The following is a 13,786-nucleotide window of genomic DNA, read 5'->3' on the forward strand; positions in this document are numbered from 1 at the left end:
TCAACAAAAGGGTGGGAAAAGCAGTACTGGGGTACAATCTTAAAAATGATAGAATGATCTCAGTACGAATCCAAGGCAAACCATTCAACATCACAGTAATTCAAGTCTATGCCCCAACCACTGAGGCCGAAGAAGCTGAGGTTGATCGGTTCTATGAAGACCTACAACACCTTCTAGAACTAACACCAAAAAAAGATGTCCTCTTCATCAGAGGGGATTGGAATGCTAAAGTAGGAAGTCAAGAAATCACCGGGATAACAGGCAGGCATGGCCTTGGTGTACAAAATGAAGCAGGACAAAAGCTAATAGAGTTTGGCCAAGAGAACACGCTGATCATAGCAAACACTCTTTTCCAACAGCACAAGAGACGACTCTACACATGGACATCACCAGATGGTCAATATCGAAATCAGATTGATTATGTCCTTTGCAGCCAAAGATGGAGAAGCTCCATACAGTCAGTAAAAACAAGACCTGGAGCTGACTGTGGCTCAGATCATGAGCTCCTTGTTGCAAAATTTCGGCTTAAATTGAAGAACGTAGGGAAAGCCACTAAACCATTCAGGTATGACCTAAATCATATCCCTTATGAATATACAGTGGAGGTGAGGAATAGATTTCAGGGATTAGACCTGATAGAGTGCCTGAGAAACTATGGATGGAGGTCCGTAACATTGTTCAGGAGGCAGCAACTCAATCCATCCCAAAGAAAAAGAAATGCAAGAAAGCCAAGTGGCTGTCTGATGAGGCTTTAGAAGTAGCTGAGGAAAGAAGGGAAGCGAAAAGCAAGGGAGAAAGGGGAAGATATATCCAACTGAATGCAGAGTTCCAGAGAATAGCAAGGAGAGACAAGAAGGCCTTCTTAAATTAACAATGCAAAGAAATCGAGGAAAACAACAGAATGGGAAAGACTAGAGATCTCTTCCAGAAAATTGGAGACCTCAAGGGAACGTTTTGTGCAAAGACGGGCATGATAAAGGACAAAGAAGGCAGGAACCTAACAGAAGCAGATGAGATTAAGAAGAGGTGGAAAGAATATACAGAAGAACTATACAGGAAAGATCTGAATGTCCCTGATAGCCATGATAGTGCGCTCACTGAACTTGAGCCGGACATCCTCGAGAGTGAAGTCAAGCGGGCCTTAGGAAGCATTAGTAACAACAAAGCTAGCGGAGATGACAGTATTCCGGCTGAGCTATTTAAAATCCTAAAAGATTATGCTGTTAAAGTGCTGCATTCAATATGCCAACAAATTTGGAACACTCAACAATGGCCGCAAGACTGGAAAAGGTCAGTTTACATTCCAATTCCAAAGAAGGGCAACGCCAAAGAGTGCTCAAACTACCGCACAATTGCGCTCATTTCACATGCCAGCAAGGTGATGCTCAAAATCCTACAAGCTAGGCTTCAGCAGTATGTGAACCGAGAACTACCGGAAGTACAAGCTGGGTTTCGAAGAGGCAGAGGAACTAGAGATCAAATCGCCAACATTCGCTGCATAATGTAGAAACCCTGATGCTGGGAAAGACTGAAGGCAAAAGGAGAAGGGGACGGCAGAGGATGAGATGGCTAGATAGCATCACCAATGCAATGAATATGAACTTGAGCACGCTCCGGGAGAGAGCGCAGGACAGGAAGGCCTGGCGTGCTATGGTCCATGGGTTCACAAAGAGTCGGACACGACTGAACGACTGAACAACAACAACAATGAAAGCAATTAGGAGTAAGAACACTGGGAAATCACCTGATCCGGATAGGTTTTCAATTGAATGGTATAAAACATTTTTTAACCTGTTAGTTCCAAAACTTCATCTTTATAATCCTTTCTTTGAATCAGGCTTCCTTTCTTCTTCGTTAAGTGATGCTTTTATTACTGTGATTCCTAAGCCTGGCAAGGACCATACTTATGGTGCTAACTTTCAGCCTATCTCATTAATTAATGTAGCTATTAAAATATTGACTGCTATTTTGGCTGAAAGACTATGAGAAGTTATTAGAATATTGGTTCAAGCAGATAATAGACAGGGGGATGATAAACTTAGATTAGTCATTGATCTGATAGCTTTAAACACTCATAGAATAGACCAGGCCCCCATAATTTCCTTGGACTGAAAAGGCAGTCAATAAAATTAATTGGAAATTTATTTTTGCTATGCTGAGAAAATTTGGTTATTCTGTAGCATTTTTGAAATGGGTGAGAATATTATACTCGACCCCAAGAGCTAGTTATGACCAAGGGGCTTTCTTCAGCTTTCTTTTCACTTAGGAGAGGTACCAGGCAGGGATGTCATTTTTTCCCTTTGATATTTATGTTGGAAACTCTGGCCTGTGCCGTTAGATAGAATAGTAGTGCGTGATAGTTTAGAATTTAAAATTATGCTTTGTGAATGATGGTTTAGAAGTTAAAATCATTCTTTACGCTGATGATCTGTTATTGTTTATCTCGGAACTCCAGTTGTCTGTTGTGGCTTTGATGCAGTTGTTTAATATTTCTGGTAATCTGTCTGGCTATTCAATTAATTGATCAAAATCTGAACTGATGCTGATTGTATATACTATATCTCGTAGTATATTAGTTGACTGGCAATTTTGATGGTGCCAGGATATTATTACTTATTTGGGGATACTTATTCCCAGGGATATATCTCAAATGATCAAGCTTAATCTGAATAAATTGATTAATGAGTCCTCTCGGGATTTAGATAGATAGGCATCTTTAAAGCTGAGTTTGTGGGGCAAGGTAAATACACTCAAGACGAATACTATACCTCAGATTGTTTTCATTATACTATGTTTATGTTGTTTATGTCCTGGAGGATAGGGCTATCAATGGCTATATCATATATAGTTCTGATGGCTATATGCCACTTCCAGTATCAGAGGCAGTATGCCTATGTAGACCATGGGGAACATAGGCTGGGGAACATGGGTGCAAGGGTGCTGTTACACTCATGTCCTGCTTGTGGGTTTCCCACAGGCAACTGGTTTGTGAATGTGTGAATAGAATGCTGGAACTTGATGGACCCTTAGTCTGATCCAGCATGGCTCTTATGTTCTTACATGGGATTCCTCTATCTATACATGGCAAATATTTTCAAAAAATCAATGCTTTGTTTTGTAAATTGGGGGGTGTGTGTTCTTCTTCGCCACAATTATCTTGGAAAAGGATGCAACTTGTAATGGAAGAAGGTGGGGTTGGTTTTCTAGATCTTACTTTATCTCATTGGGCTTATTTATTGACTTGTACTAAATTTTGATCTTTTCCATTTAGATCATATTTTCCACCTTGGTCAGGTTTGGAAACTTCTTGTCTAGATCCTCTCTCTAAATAAATGGCATAAGGTTCTAGGCATATTACAATGGATAGGGCTCCTCCCACTGTTATGGTTATTAGAGATGTGTGGTGTATAACGTCACATATATTTTGATCCATTTTCTCATGTTAAATTGACACTATTGGGAAACCAAGATTTTAAAAATTGGCAAGAAATTTTTTTTTTGGTGGACAGGCATGGATAAGGCAATTTTTTACCTTGGATCAACTGGTGGATGCTGATGAGTTTTTGTTGTTCTCTGTTTTACCTACTAAATATGATTTGCTAGGCACGGCTGAATGCCAATACTTGCAACTGCAACATTTGTTAGTATCTAGGTTTGGCCTTGCTGCTTTTATAGCTTCAACATCTCCCTCGCTATTGGAAGCATGTACTGAGTCTGATCAGGCAAATCGACCTAGAATCCACGTCTAAAAATACTTATTAGTGAATAAAAATGATGTACAGGGTCTTAAGCAGGAATGGAATAGGGAACTGGATTGTCCCATTTTGCTTAATCAATGGATCACCACCTTGGTTCTATATCTGATGCACCTATGGATTTCAGGTTGCACCTTATTCAGCAAAAACTTTTGTTTCATGTCTACTGGACGCCGCAATGTCTCTTTAATAATGGTGTGCTGAAGTCGGCTAATTGTTGGAGATGTAACACAGCAAATGCTTCTTTTAAGCATGTGTTTTGACACTGCCCAGTAGTTGCCCCTTTTAAGGAGGACGTCATTATACAGATAAAGTTTGTATTGGAACACTCCTTAATATTTACTGATGCTCTATCTACCTGCTTCCTGGAAATTAATGCATGATCAGCGTAAATGGATTCTGCACCCTTCTGACAGCTAAAAGACTGATATTACAACATTGGAAGATAAATGCTTGTCAGGGTGGAAATTGAGCCCAGAGAGCCCCAGAGCAGTTCTGATTCTGCGGAGGAACAGCCATCTGTGGGAGTGGAGCCAGCTCATCCCTCACAGGCTCAGCACCTGGCAGAGATTCCTCCTGCCGGCATTCCAGAGATAGTGACCCGGGTCGTGAGGGAGTGCGGGAGGGGGGCTTCTTAGACACTCGACGCAGACGTAAAGAGCGACGAGCGATGGTGGGCACGGAAAGGAGGTGTAGCGCCCGTTTGGCGCGCAAGCAACGTCTGCCTCCCATGGACCCAAGGAAAAGAGGGAGGATCTCTCCCTAGCCCATAAGTTCTGGGTCTTCAAGTGACTCTCTTTCAAATGGGAATCAACTGCCTGCCTGAAGCGTAGTCCACGCTGCTGTTTCTTTGCTTTAGCCGCTGGTGATTATCATCTGAAAGAGTCATTAAGCTGTAATGGGATTAAAGCTTTGAAAAGAATTCCCTTTCGTCTGTGTCTGAGTTGGCTATTGGATTCTACTGAGAGAGGCCGCCAAGGCGTTCCTGACAGCTTGATCCCTGTTCCTCTTTTTTTTCTTCTTCTTCTTCTTTCTATCCTCCTGCTGAATGGAGGGTGCCAGGGCTCCGGCAGTGCAAGCTCTGGCGTAAGAGAATCAGATCCTCTGTGATCAAGTGGCTCAACTGACGACTTCCATACAGAATCTGCAAGCTGCGGTTCAACCCCCGCCACCTCTGATTCCCCCCCGCCGCAAGTGCCCGGTGTCTTTGCCAGAGAAGTTTTCTGGGGAGAAAGGACTTTTTCAGATTTTCAGGGCCCAATCGGAGCTGTACATGCGCCTTCGACCTGAGGATTTCCTGATGGAACAGGTTCGTGTGGACTTCATCATTAACCTACTTTCAGGCATGGCAGCTAAATGGGCTTCGGGACTTCTTCTCGCTAATGACCCCCTGTTTGGGGACTATCAAGGTTTCATGACAGCGATGGCCAGATTTTTCAGTGACCCCCTGCACACACAGACGGCTTCTCGGGAGATTCGCCGTCTCAGGCAGGGCAAGGACTCAGTTTCCAGCTACGCGACATCTTTTCGCTTGCTGATGCAGGATTTACAGTGGAATGATGCCACGCTGGTGGCTCAGTTTTTGGACGGTTTAAACGACAAGATCTTGGACGAGTTGGCGTGCATGCCTAGCCCGCCTACTTTGGAGGACCTCATCCAGACCTGCCTCCAGATAGATAGTCGGCTGGAGGGCCGCCAGCAGACCCAACGGGACGCCGGGGGCCGAGATTTCCCTCCTCCCATTCCCCCGTTTCCTGCCCCCTCCCCCCGCCCCTGCAGTGGGGGCGGAGGAGACCCCGATGCAGCTGGGAGCTACCTGAGGCCCACTGCCGCTGGAGGAACTAGAGCAGCAGCGCGCAGAGCGCCGATGCTTTCGGTGTGGAAAACTGGGTCATTTCGCCAAAACCTGCCGCGCTAGACCCGCAGCTCCTCTGCCTCCCCCTCCTCTCCTTCATCCCCCTCCTCCTCCTTGTCCCCAGGCCTGACTAGGCTGCCCTCCAAGCCTGTTGGGGGTCTCCAGTGTGGGGGTCGTTTCCACATCCAGTGGGTGCCTTCTGCAACCCCCTCCCACTCTCCCATCTGCTATTGCAGGTTCACCTCCGATCCTCCCAGTGGGGTGGGGTGGAGGCCCTGGCTTTAGTGGACTCGGGGGCTATGACCAGTTTCATGGATGAAACCTTCACCCTCTTCCACAAGATTCCTACCCTGCCTCTTCCTGCCCCCTTGGCGGTGGAGACCATCAATGGGCGTCCTCTTTCTTCGGGCGCGGTGACCTGGATTACAGCTCCGCTCACTCTGCGTGCCCAGTCCCACGCTGAGCTGATTCAGTCTCACTTGGCCAAGGTACCCCAATACCCAATTGTGCTGGGTGTTTCCTGGCTCTCTAAGCATAATCCTCAGATTTCTTGGGAGTTTCAGCAAGTGGAGTTTGCGTCTCCCTACTGACGAGAGCATTTCCGCCCAACCGAGGCGCCAGTCCAGCCCAGGCCTTAACTGTTTCCTCCCCATCCTCGTCGGCTTCTGGCAGTTCTTCAGCTACCGTGATCCTCCCAGAGAAGTACGCGGCTTTTCGGGATGTTTTTGACAAGAAGGAGGCCGACCAGCTCCCCCTCCACCACCCATTTGACTGTGCCATTAATCTCATTCCAGGGGCGACCATCCCCACTGGACGATGTCGGAGCCAGAACTTCGAGCTCTGCGAGAGTTTTTGGACAAAAACCTCAAACGTGGCTTCATTCGCCCTTCCTCCTCCCCTGCCTGCGCCCCTACCATCTATGTGGCCAAAAAATCTGGAGAACTCCGCCCGGTGCATGATTACAGATCTCTGAATTCGGTCTTGGTCCCCGACAAGTACCCCCTCCCCCTAATCCCTGAGATGCTGGAGCGCCTGGGGCGAGCCAAGATTTTCACAAAGTTGGACCTGCATGGCATCTACAATCTGATTCGCATCCGGGAGGGGGATGAGTGGAAGACCTGTTTCGGCACCTGGTACGGAGCGTATGAATACCTAGTGATGCCTTTTGGGCTTGCCTGCCCCCCCGCCCATGTTTTCGTGTTTTATGAATGCTATCTTCCGGGTCTATTTGGACACTTTCCTCATTGTGTATCTCGATGATTTGCTTATATTTTCTGAGGACCCACACACCCATCAGCACCATGTCTCTGCCATCCTCCAGAGCCTCTGCGAGAACCATCTTTATGCCAAGCTGGAGAAATGTGCATTTGACCTAACCTCTTTGGACTTTCTTGGCTACATTATCTCAGCTGACGGCATCAAGATGGATCCTGCAAAGGTCCAGGCTGTCCTCTCCTGGCAGGCTCCATCCACCAAGAAGGACTTGCAACGTTTTCTGGGGTTTGCTAATTTCTACAGAAAGTTCCTGCCCAGTTTTGCTCGGTTGACATCTCCTCTCACAGACCTCCTTAAGGGCAGGAAATCTCCTTTTCATCGAACGGCATCTGCCCAACAGGTTTTTGAGGAACTTAAGAAGCTTTTTAGTTCTGAGCCGATCCTGTTGCATCCCGACCCGAGGAAGCCTTTTGTAGTGCAAACTGATGCCTCTGACTTTGTGGTGGGGGCGATGCTTTTTCAGCCAGATCGGGCGGGCGGCAGTTTGCAACCCTGCGCCTACCACTCCAGAAACCTAACCATGTCTGAGAGGAATTATACCATCTGGGAGAAGGAACTGTTGGCCATCAAGTCCGCTTTGGAGACCTGGCGTCATCTGCTGGAAGGGGCGCAGCACCCAGTTGAAGTTAGAACTGACCACAGCAACCTGGAACATCCTTAGACAGCCCGTGCCTTAAACCAGAGACAGATTAGGTGGTCGTTGTTTTCCCCCCGGTTCCACCTTAAGATTTGCCATGTGAAGGCCTCCAACAACCTACAAGCAGATGCTCTTTCTCGTAAGCCAGACCTCCAGCCAGGGGATGAGGGGAATCCCCTCCCCTCTCTGATTCTTCCCCTCCAGAGCCTGGTGGCAGCTGCGGTACCTCGCTCTTGAGAGCTCCTTCACTCTGCACAGGCTCAGGATGATTTTGTTCGCACGAAAGTGGAGGAATTGGGGCTAGCCTCCGCCCCCCCCACTCTACCCCCTTCTCTTTGCAAGGTGGCCTGCTTTACCATTCCGGCCGGGTCTATGTGCCCTCTAGACCCCTCCGTGAGAAGGTCCTCCATCAGTGCCACGACTCCCCCACTGCTGGGCATTTTGGCTTCACCAAGACCCTGCACGGAGTGACGCGGGATTTTTGGTGGTCTCGTGTGTGACGGGACGTCAAGACCTATGTCGCCTCCTGCCCAACCTGCCAGCAGGCGAAGGCCCTCTCAGGTAAGCCCACAGGCTTGCTTCACCCCCTGCCTACCCCCTCAGGACCTTGGAAACTGCTCTCCCTTGACTTCATCACTGACTTGCCTCCCTCACACGGTAAGACCACCATTCTGGTGGTGGCGGATTTGTTTCTAAGATGGCCCATTTCATCCCCTGCTCTGGGTTGCCCACAGCCAGGGAGTCGGCAGAGCTGTTTTTGGCGCATGTTTTCCGGCTCCACGGATGGCCCGAAGGTCTCATTTCAGATAGGGGGGCCCAAGTCACTGCCCATTTCTGGAGGGAGCTACTTGGGCTTCTCCATACGACGCTCTGTCTTTCCTCCGCCCACCATCCACAGACGGACGGTCAGACCGAGCACACCAATGCGACTCTGGAGCAGTATTTGCGCTGTTATGTCAATTACCAGCAGGATGACTGGTTTTCCCTGCTGCCTCTCACAGAATTTGCTTATAACAATGCCTGCCATGCTTCCACTCGCCAAACTCCATTTTTTGCCAATTTTGGTTACCACCCCAAGGCTTTCCCATCCACCTTAGCTTCCTCTTCGGTGCCAGCAGCCCATGACTTTTTGGAGGAGTTGTGAGCGGTACACCACCTCTTACGGGACTCCCTCGAGCAAGCCAAGACAGCCTACAAGGTCTCTGCAGACCGGCGGCGCCAGCCGGGTCTGTCTCTGCAACTCGGGGACTGGGTTTGGCTGTCCACCCAATACCTCCCCTCTCACTTGCCCGCAAGGAAGCTCGTGCCTTGCCGCACGGGGCCTTTCCAGATTACGGCCCAAATTAACCCTGTTGCTTTTCACCTGGCTCTTCCCCCATCCATGAAGATCCATCCTGTTTTTCATCGGTCCTTGCTGTTCCCCCTGGTTTCTGGCGACCCTTATCGCTCGGTCGGCTCCCCCCCGCCTCCAGTGCTAGTGGAGGGGGAGGAGGCATTTGAGGTCGCAGAGATTCTGGACTCCCGCCTTTCTCGCGGCCGCCTGCAATATCTAGTGGACTGGAAGGGGTATGGGCCAGATGAGCGATCCTGGGAACCCACAGAAAATGTGCATGCTCCGTTGCTGCTGAGGCGCTTCCACCAGCTGTACCCCCACAAACCTGGGCCCGCAGGAGAGGAGCACGAGGGGGGGGGCCTCATGGGAGCGGGGATGATGTCAGGGTGGAAACTGAGCCCAGAGAGCCCAGAGCAGTTTTGATTCTGAGGAGGAACAGCCATCTGTGGGAGTGGAGCCAACTCATCCCTCACAGGCTCAGCACCTGGCAGAGATTCCTCCTGCCGGCATTCCAGAGATAGACAGTGACCCAGGTAGTGAGGGAGTGCGGGAGGGGGGCTTCTTAGACGCTCGACGCAGATGCAAAGAGCGACAAGTGATGGAGGGCGTGGAAAGGAGGCGTAGCGCCCATTTGGCGCGCAAGCAACGGCCGCCTCCCATGGACCCAAGGGAAAGAGGGAGGATCTCTCCCTAGCCCATAAGTTCTGGGTCTTCAAGTGACACTCTTTCAAATGGGGATCAACTGCCTGCCTGAAGCGTAGTCCACGCTGCTGTTTCTTTGCTTTAGCCGCTGGTGATTATCATCTGAAAGAGTCATTAAGCTGTAATGGGATTAAAGCTTTGAAAAGAATTCCCTTTCGTCTGTGTCTGGAGTTGGCTATTGGATTCTACTGAGAGAGGCCGCCAAGGCGTTCCTGACAATGCTCACCTCTTATAATGTAATGGACTGAAGACTTACAACACTTACAACACTTTCAACATTTGAATGGCTGGTGTGGAGATGCCACCTGCAAATGGATACTTACTGGATATTTGGCCTGCTTTTGTTTAAATTTATATATAGCTCTTAGAAACCTGTATTTTCTCTCTCTCTCTCTCTCTCTCACACACACACACACACTTATTTTTCATATGTATGCATTGAAACTGATATATTCAAATCTATGTAACTACATTTTTTTCTTTCTTTTGTCAAAATTTTATAATAAAAAATAAGCTAAAACAAAATTAACATAAAAACCCTTCATACTTCAAACAAAAACCTCAATATACTGCAGTTGCCTCAATGACCAGGTTCAAACGACAAGTCATGGCTCGTCATGGGTTATTTAACCCACAACAACCCATCAGTGCCAGGTTGAATATGTAGCCCCTGCTTGGGGGTTGTGGTGCCACGTGAACCCAGTGAGTGTGTGTTATGAGAGGGTTAAACAATCTTTACATAATCCACACTTGCTGGGTTCGCATGATACAGCAGTCCCTGAGTGGAGGTTGCATATTGAAAATGGTGGCCACAGGCACACTGCAGGCTCACCATGGGTTAAGTGATGCACAATGGGCTGTCATGTCATGCAAACAGCCCTAATATACACAGAGTTATTAGTAGGGCATTTCCAGTTACATTGATGCAAGTTACACATAATCTCAGCTACACACATTTATAGGATCAGAGCAGTTATGCTGCATCAGTAGTATACAGTACCTTTTGTAGCAGTCTAAAGATTCCATAATCATAGCTGTTTCTTTCCCATTTTCTTCACCCTCATTGCTATGTGAATCATGGCCACTGAAATAATTTTCATGGTTATCATTTGCACTTGATCCCCCGTTCATCTCAATATCTTCATGAAGAACATCCAGATTTTGTTCATTCTTCATCTGAATATCCATGTTTTCGACAGTCATTTTATCACTTGCCATTTCCAAGTAGTCACTTATTTTGAGCAACAACTTTAAGGTAAATGACTACTACACAATATTTTCATAGAGTTCAAATTGTTTTATAGAGTTCAAAGTTCAGCTCTTCAGTGAAATAACAGAATGCCTGTACTTCGCACAATCAGTTGTACTGTTTTGATATTTTCCAAACCATATTTGTATATTATCAGCACTCACAATTTTCAAACTTCAAATTTGAGTCCATAAACCTAAAGGAGGAAAAAACGTAGGCTGAATAAAACATTTTGTTTTTTGTTATATACAGTTCTAGTCCTCTGAAAAATAGCATTTCAAAAGCAGTTACCTCATTTTTCTAAGTAAACACATTTATTTAGGCAGTAAGCGTGTTAAAGCAAAGGACCATGAGCTAGTTTAATGGCCATTAACTGGTGGGCTGCGACCCAACTGAGACATGATCCATCCTACAGTGGCTCACAGGTGTGACAATGCCACCATTTTATTGTTTAAATGCACTGCAGAATCTTAGTGAAGGAGGCCAATGGTGGAGAGATGGAAGGAGAAGCACTGAGATCCCTTAGAAGAAATGGAGTAGCACTCATAGTCAACAAAAGGGTGGGAAAAGCAGTATTGGGGTACAATCTCAAAAACGATAGAATGATCTCAGTACGAATCCAAGGCAAACCATTCAACATCACAGTAATTCAAGTTTATGCCCCAACCACTGAGGCCGAAGAAGCTGAGGTTGATCGGTTCTATGAAGACCTACAACACCTTCTAGAACTAACACCAAAAAAAGATGTCCTCTTCATCATAGGGGATTGGAATGCTAAAGTAGGAAGTCAAGAAATAACCGGGATAACAGGCAAGCATGGCCTTGGTGTACAAAATGAAGCAGGACAAAGACTAATAGAGTTTTCCAAGAGAACTCGCTGATCATAGCAAATGCTCTTTTCCAACAGCACAAGAGGCGACCCTACACATGGACATCACCAGATGGTCAATATCGAAATCAGATTGATTATGTCCTTTGCAGCCAAAGATGGAGAAGCTCCATACAGTCAGTAAAAACAAGACCTAGAGCTGACTGTGGCTCAGATCATGAACTTCTTATTGCAAAATTTCAGCTTAAATTAAAGAACGTTGGAAAACCACTTAAATTGGAAAACCACTAAACCATTCAGGTATGACCTAAATCATATCCCTTATGAATATACAGTGGAGGTGAGGAATAGATTTCAGGGATTAGATCTGATAGACAGAGTGCCTGAGGAACTATGGACGGAGGTCAGCAACTAAATCCATCCCAAAGAAAAAGAAATGCAAGAAAGCAAAGTGGCTGTCTGATGAGGCTTTACAAGTAGCTGAGGAAAGAAGGGAAGCGAAAAGCAAGGGAGAAAGGGGAAGATATATCCAACTGAATGCAGAGTTCCAGAGAATAGCAAGGAGAGACAAGAAGGCCTTCTTAAATGAACAATGCAAAGAAATCGAGGAAAACAACAGAATGGGAAAGACTAGAGATCTCTTCAAGAAAATCGGAGATCTCAAGGGAACGTTTTGTGCAAAGACGGGCATGATAAAGGACAAAGAAGGCAGAGACCTAACAGAAGCAGATGAGATTAAGAAGAGGTGGAAAGAATACACAGAAGAACTATACAGGAAAGATCTGAATGTCCCTGAGAGCCATGATAGTGTGGTCACTGAACTTGAGCCGGACATCCTAGAGAGTGAAGTCAAGTGGGCCTTAGGAAGCGTTACTAACAACAAAGCTAGCAGAGATGACAGTATTCCAGCTGAGCTATTTAAGATCCTAAAAGATGATGCTGTTAAAGTGCTGCTGTCAATATGCCAACAAATTTGGAACACTCAACAGTGGCCACAAGACAGGAAAAGGTCAGTTTATATTCCAATCCCAAAGAATGGAAATGTCAAAGAGTGTTCAAACTACCGTACAATTGCACTCATTTCACATGCCAGCAAGGTGATGCTCCAAATCCTACAAGCTAGGCTTCAGCAATACGTGAACCGAGAACTACCGGAAGTACAAGCTGGGTTTCGAAGAGGCAGAGGAACTAGAGATCAAATCGCCAACATTTGCTGGATCATGGAGAAAGCATGAGAATTCCAGAAAAACGTCTATTTCTGCTTCATTGGCTATGCTAAAGCCTTTGATTGTGTGGATCACAACAAACTGTGGCAAATTCTTAAAGAGATGGGAGTACCAGACCACCTTACCTGTCTCCTGAGAAACCTGTATGAGGGCCAAGAAGCAACAGTAAGAACTGGACATGGAACAACCGATTGGTTCAAAATTGGGAAAGGAGTGCGACAAGGCTGTATATTGTTGCCCTGCTTATTTCATTTATATGCAGAGTACATCATGAGAAATGCCGGGATGGATGAATCAGAGGTCGGAATTAAGATTGCCAGGAGAATTATCAACAACCGCAGATACGCAGACGATACCACCCTAATGGCAGAAAGTGAAGAGGATCTAAAGAGCCTCTTGTTGGGGGTGAAAGTGGAGAGTGCAAAAGCCGGTTTGAAACTCAACATTAAAAAAACTAAGATCATGGCATCTGGCCCCATCACTTCCTGGCATATAGAAGGGAAAGAAATGGAAGTAGTGACAGATTTTACTTTCTTGGGCTCCAAGATCACCGCAGATGGTGACTGTAGCCATAAAATTAAAAGACGCTTGCTCCTTGGGAGGAAAGCTATGGCACACCTAGACAGCATAGTAAGAAGCAGAGACATCACCTTGACGACAAAGGTTCGTATAATCAAAGCTATGGTTTTCCCAGTAGTAATGTATGGCTGTGAGAGCTGGACTATAAGGAAGGCTGAACGCCGAAAAATTGATGCCTTCGCACTGTGGTGCTGGAGAAGACTCTTACGAGTCCCCTGGACTGCAAGGAGGTCAAATCAGTCCATCCTAAAGGAAATCAACCCTGAGTGCTCATTGGAAGGATAGATACTGAAGCTGAAGCTCTAATATTTTGGCCACCTAATGCAAAGAGAAAACTCCCTGGAAA

The 13,786-nt window shown here is 46.6% G+C and overlaps 1 protein-coding gene across 13 annotated transcripts in view; it reads right to left on the bottom strand.

Moving 5' to 3' along the window:
• Window positions 1-13,786, bottom strand: part of PER2 (period circadian regulator 2) — a 66,259-nt gene that overhangs the window by 32,173 nt on the left and 20,300 nt on the right. For all 13 annotated transcript variants that reach the window (XM_084847065.1, XM_084847056.1, XM_084847064.1 and 10 more), the window contains one exon: window positions 10,558-11,002. In XM_084847065.1, the coding sequence (XP_084703191.1) occupies window positions 10,558-10,775 (218 nt within the window). In that variant the 5' untranslated portion in view covers window positions 10,776-11,002. The remainder of the gene's footprint in view (window positions 1-10,557; window positions 11,003-13,786) is intronic.

The sequence above is a fragment of the Heloderma suspectum genome, chromosome 3 (genome assembly GCF_057233095.1).
Source record: "Heloderma suspectum isolate Gila_16-S chromosome 3, 16-S_ref, whole genome shotgun sequence".
NCBI classification, from domain to species: domain Eukaryota; kingdom Metazoa; phylum Chordata; class Lepidosauria; order Squamata; family Helodermatidae; genus Heloderma; species Heloderma suspectum.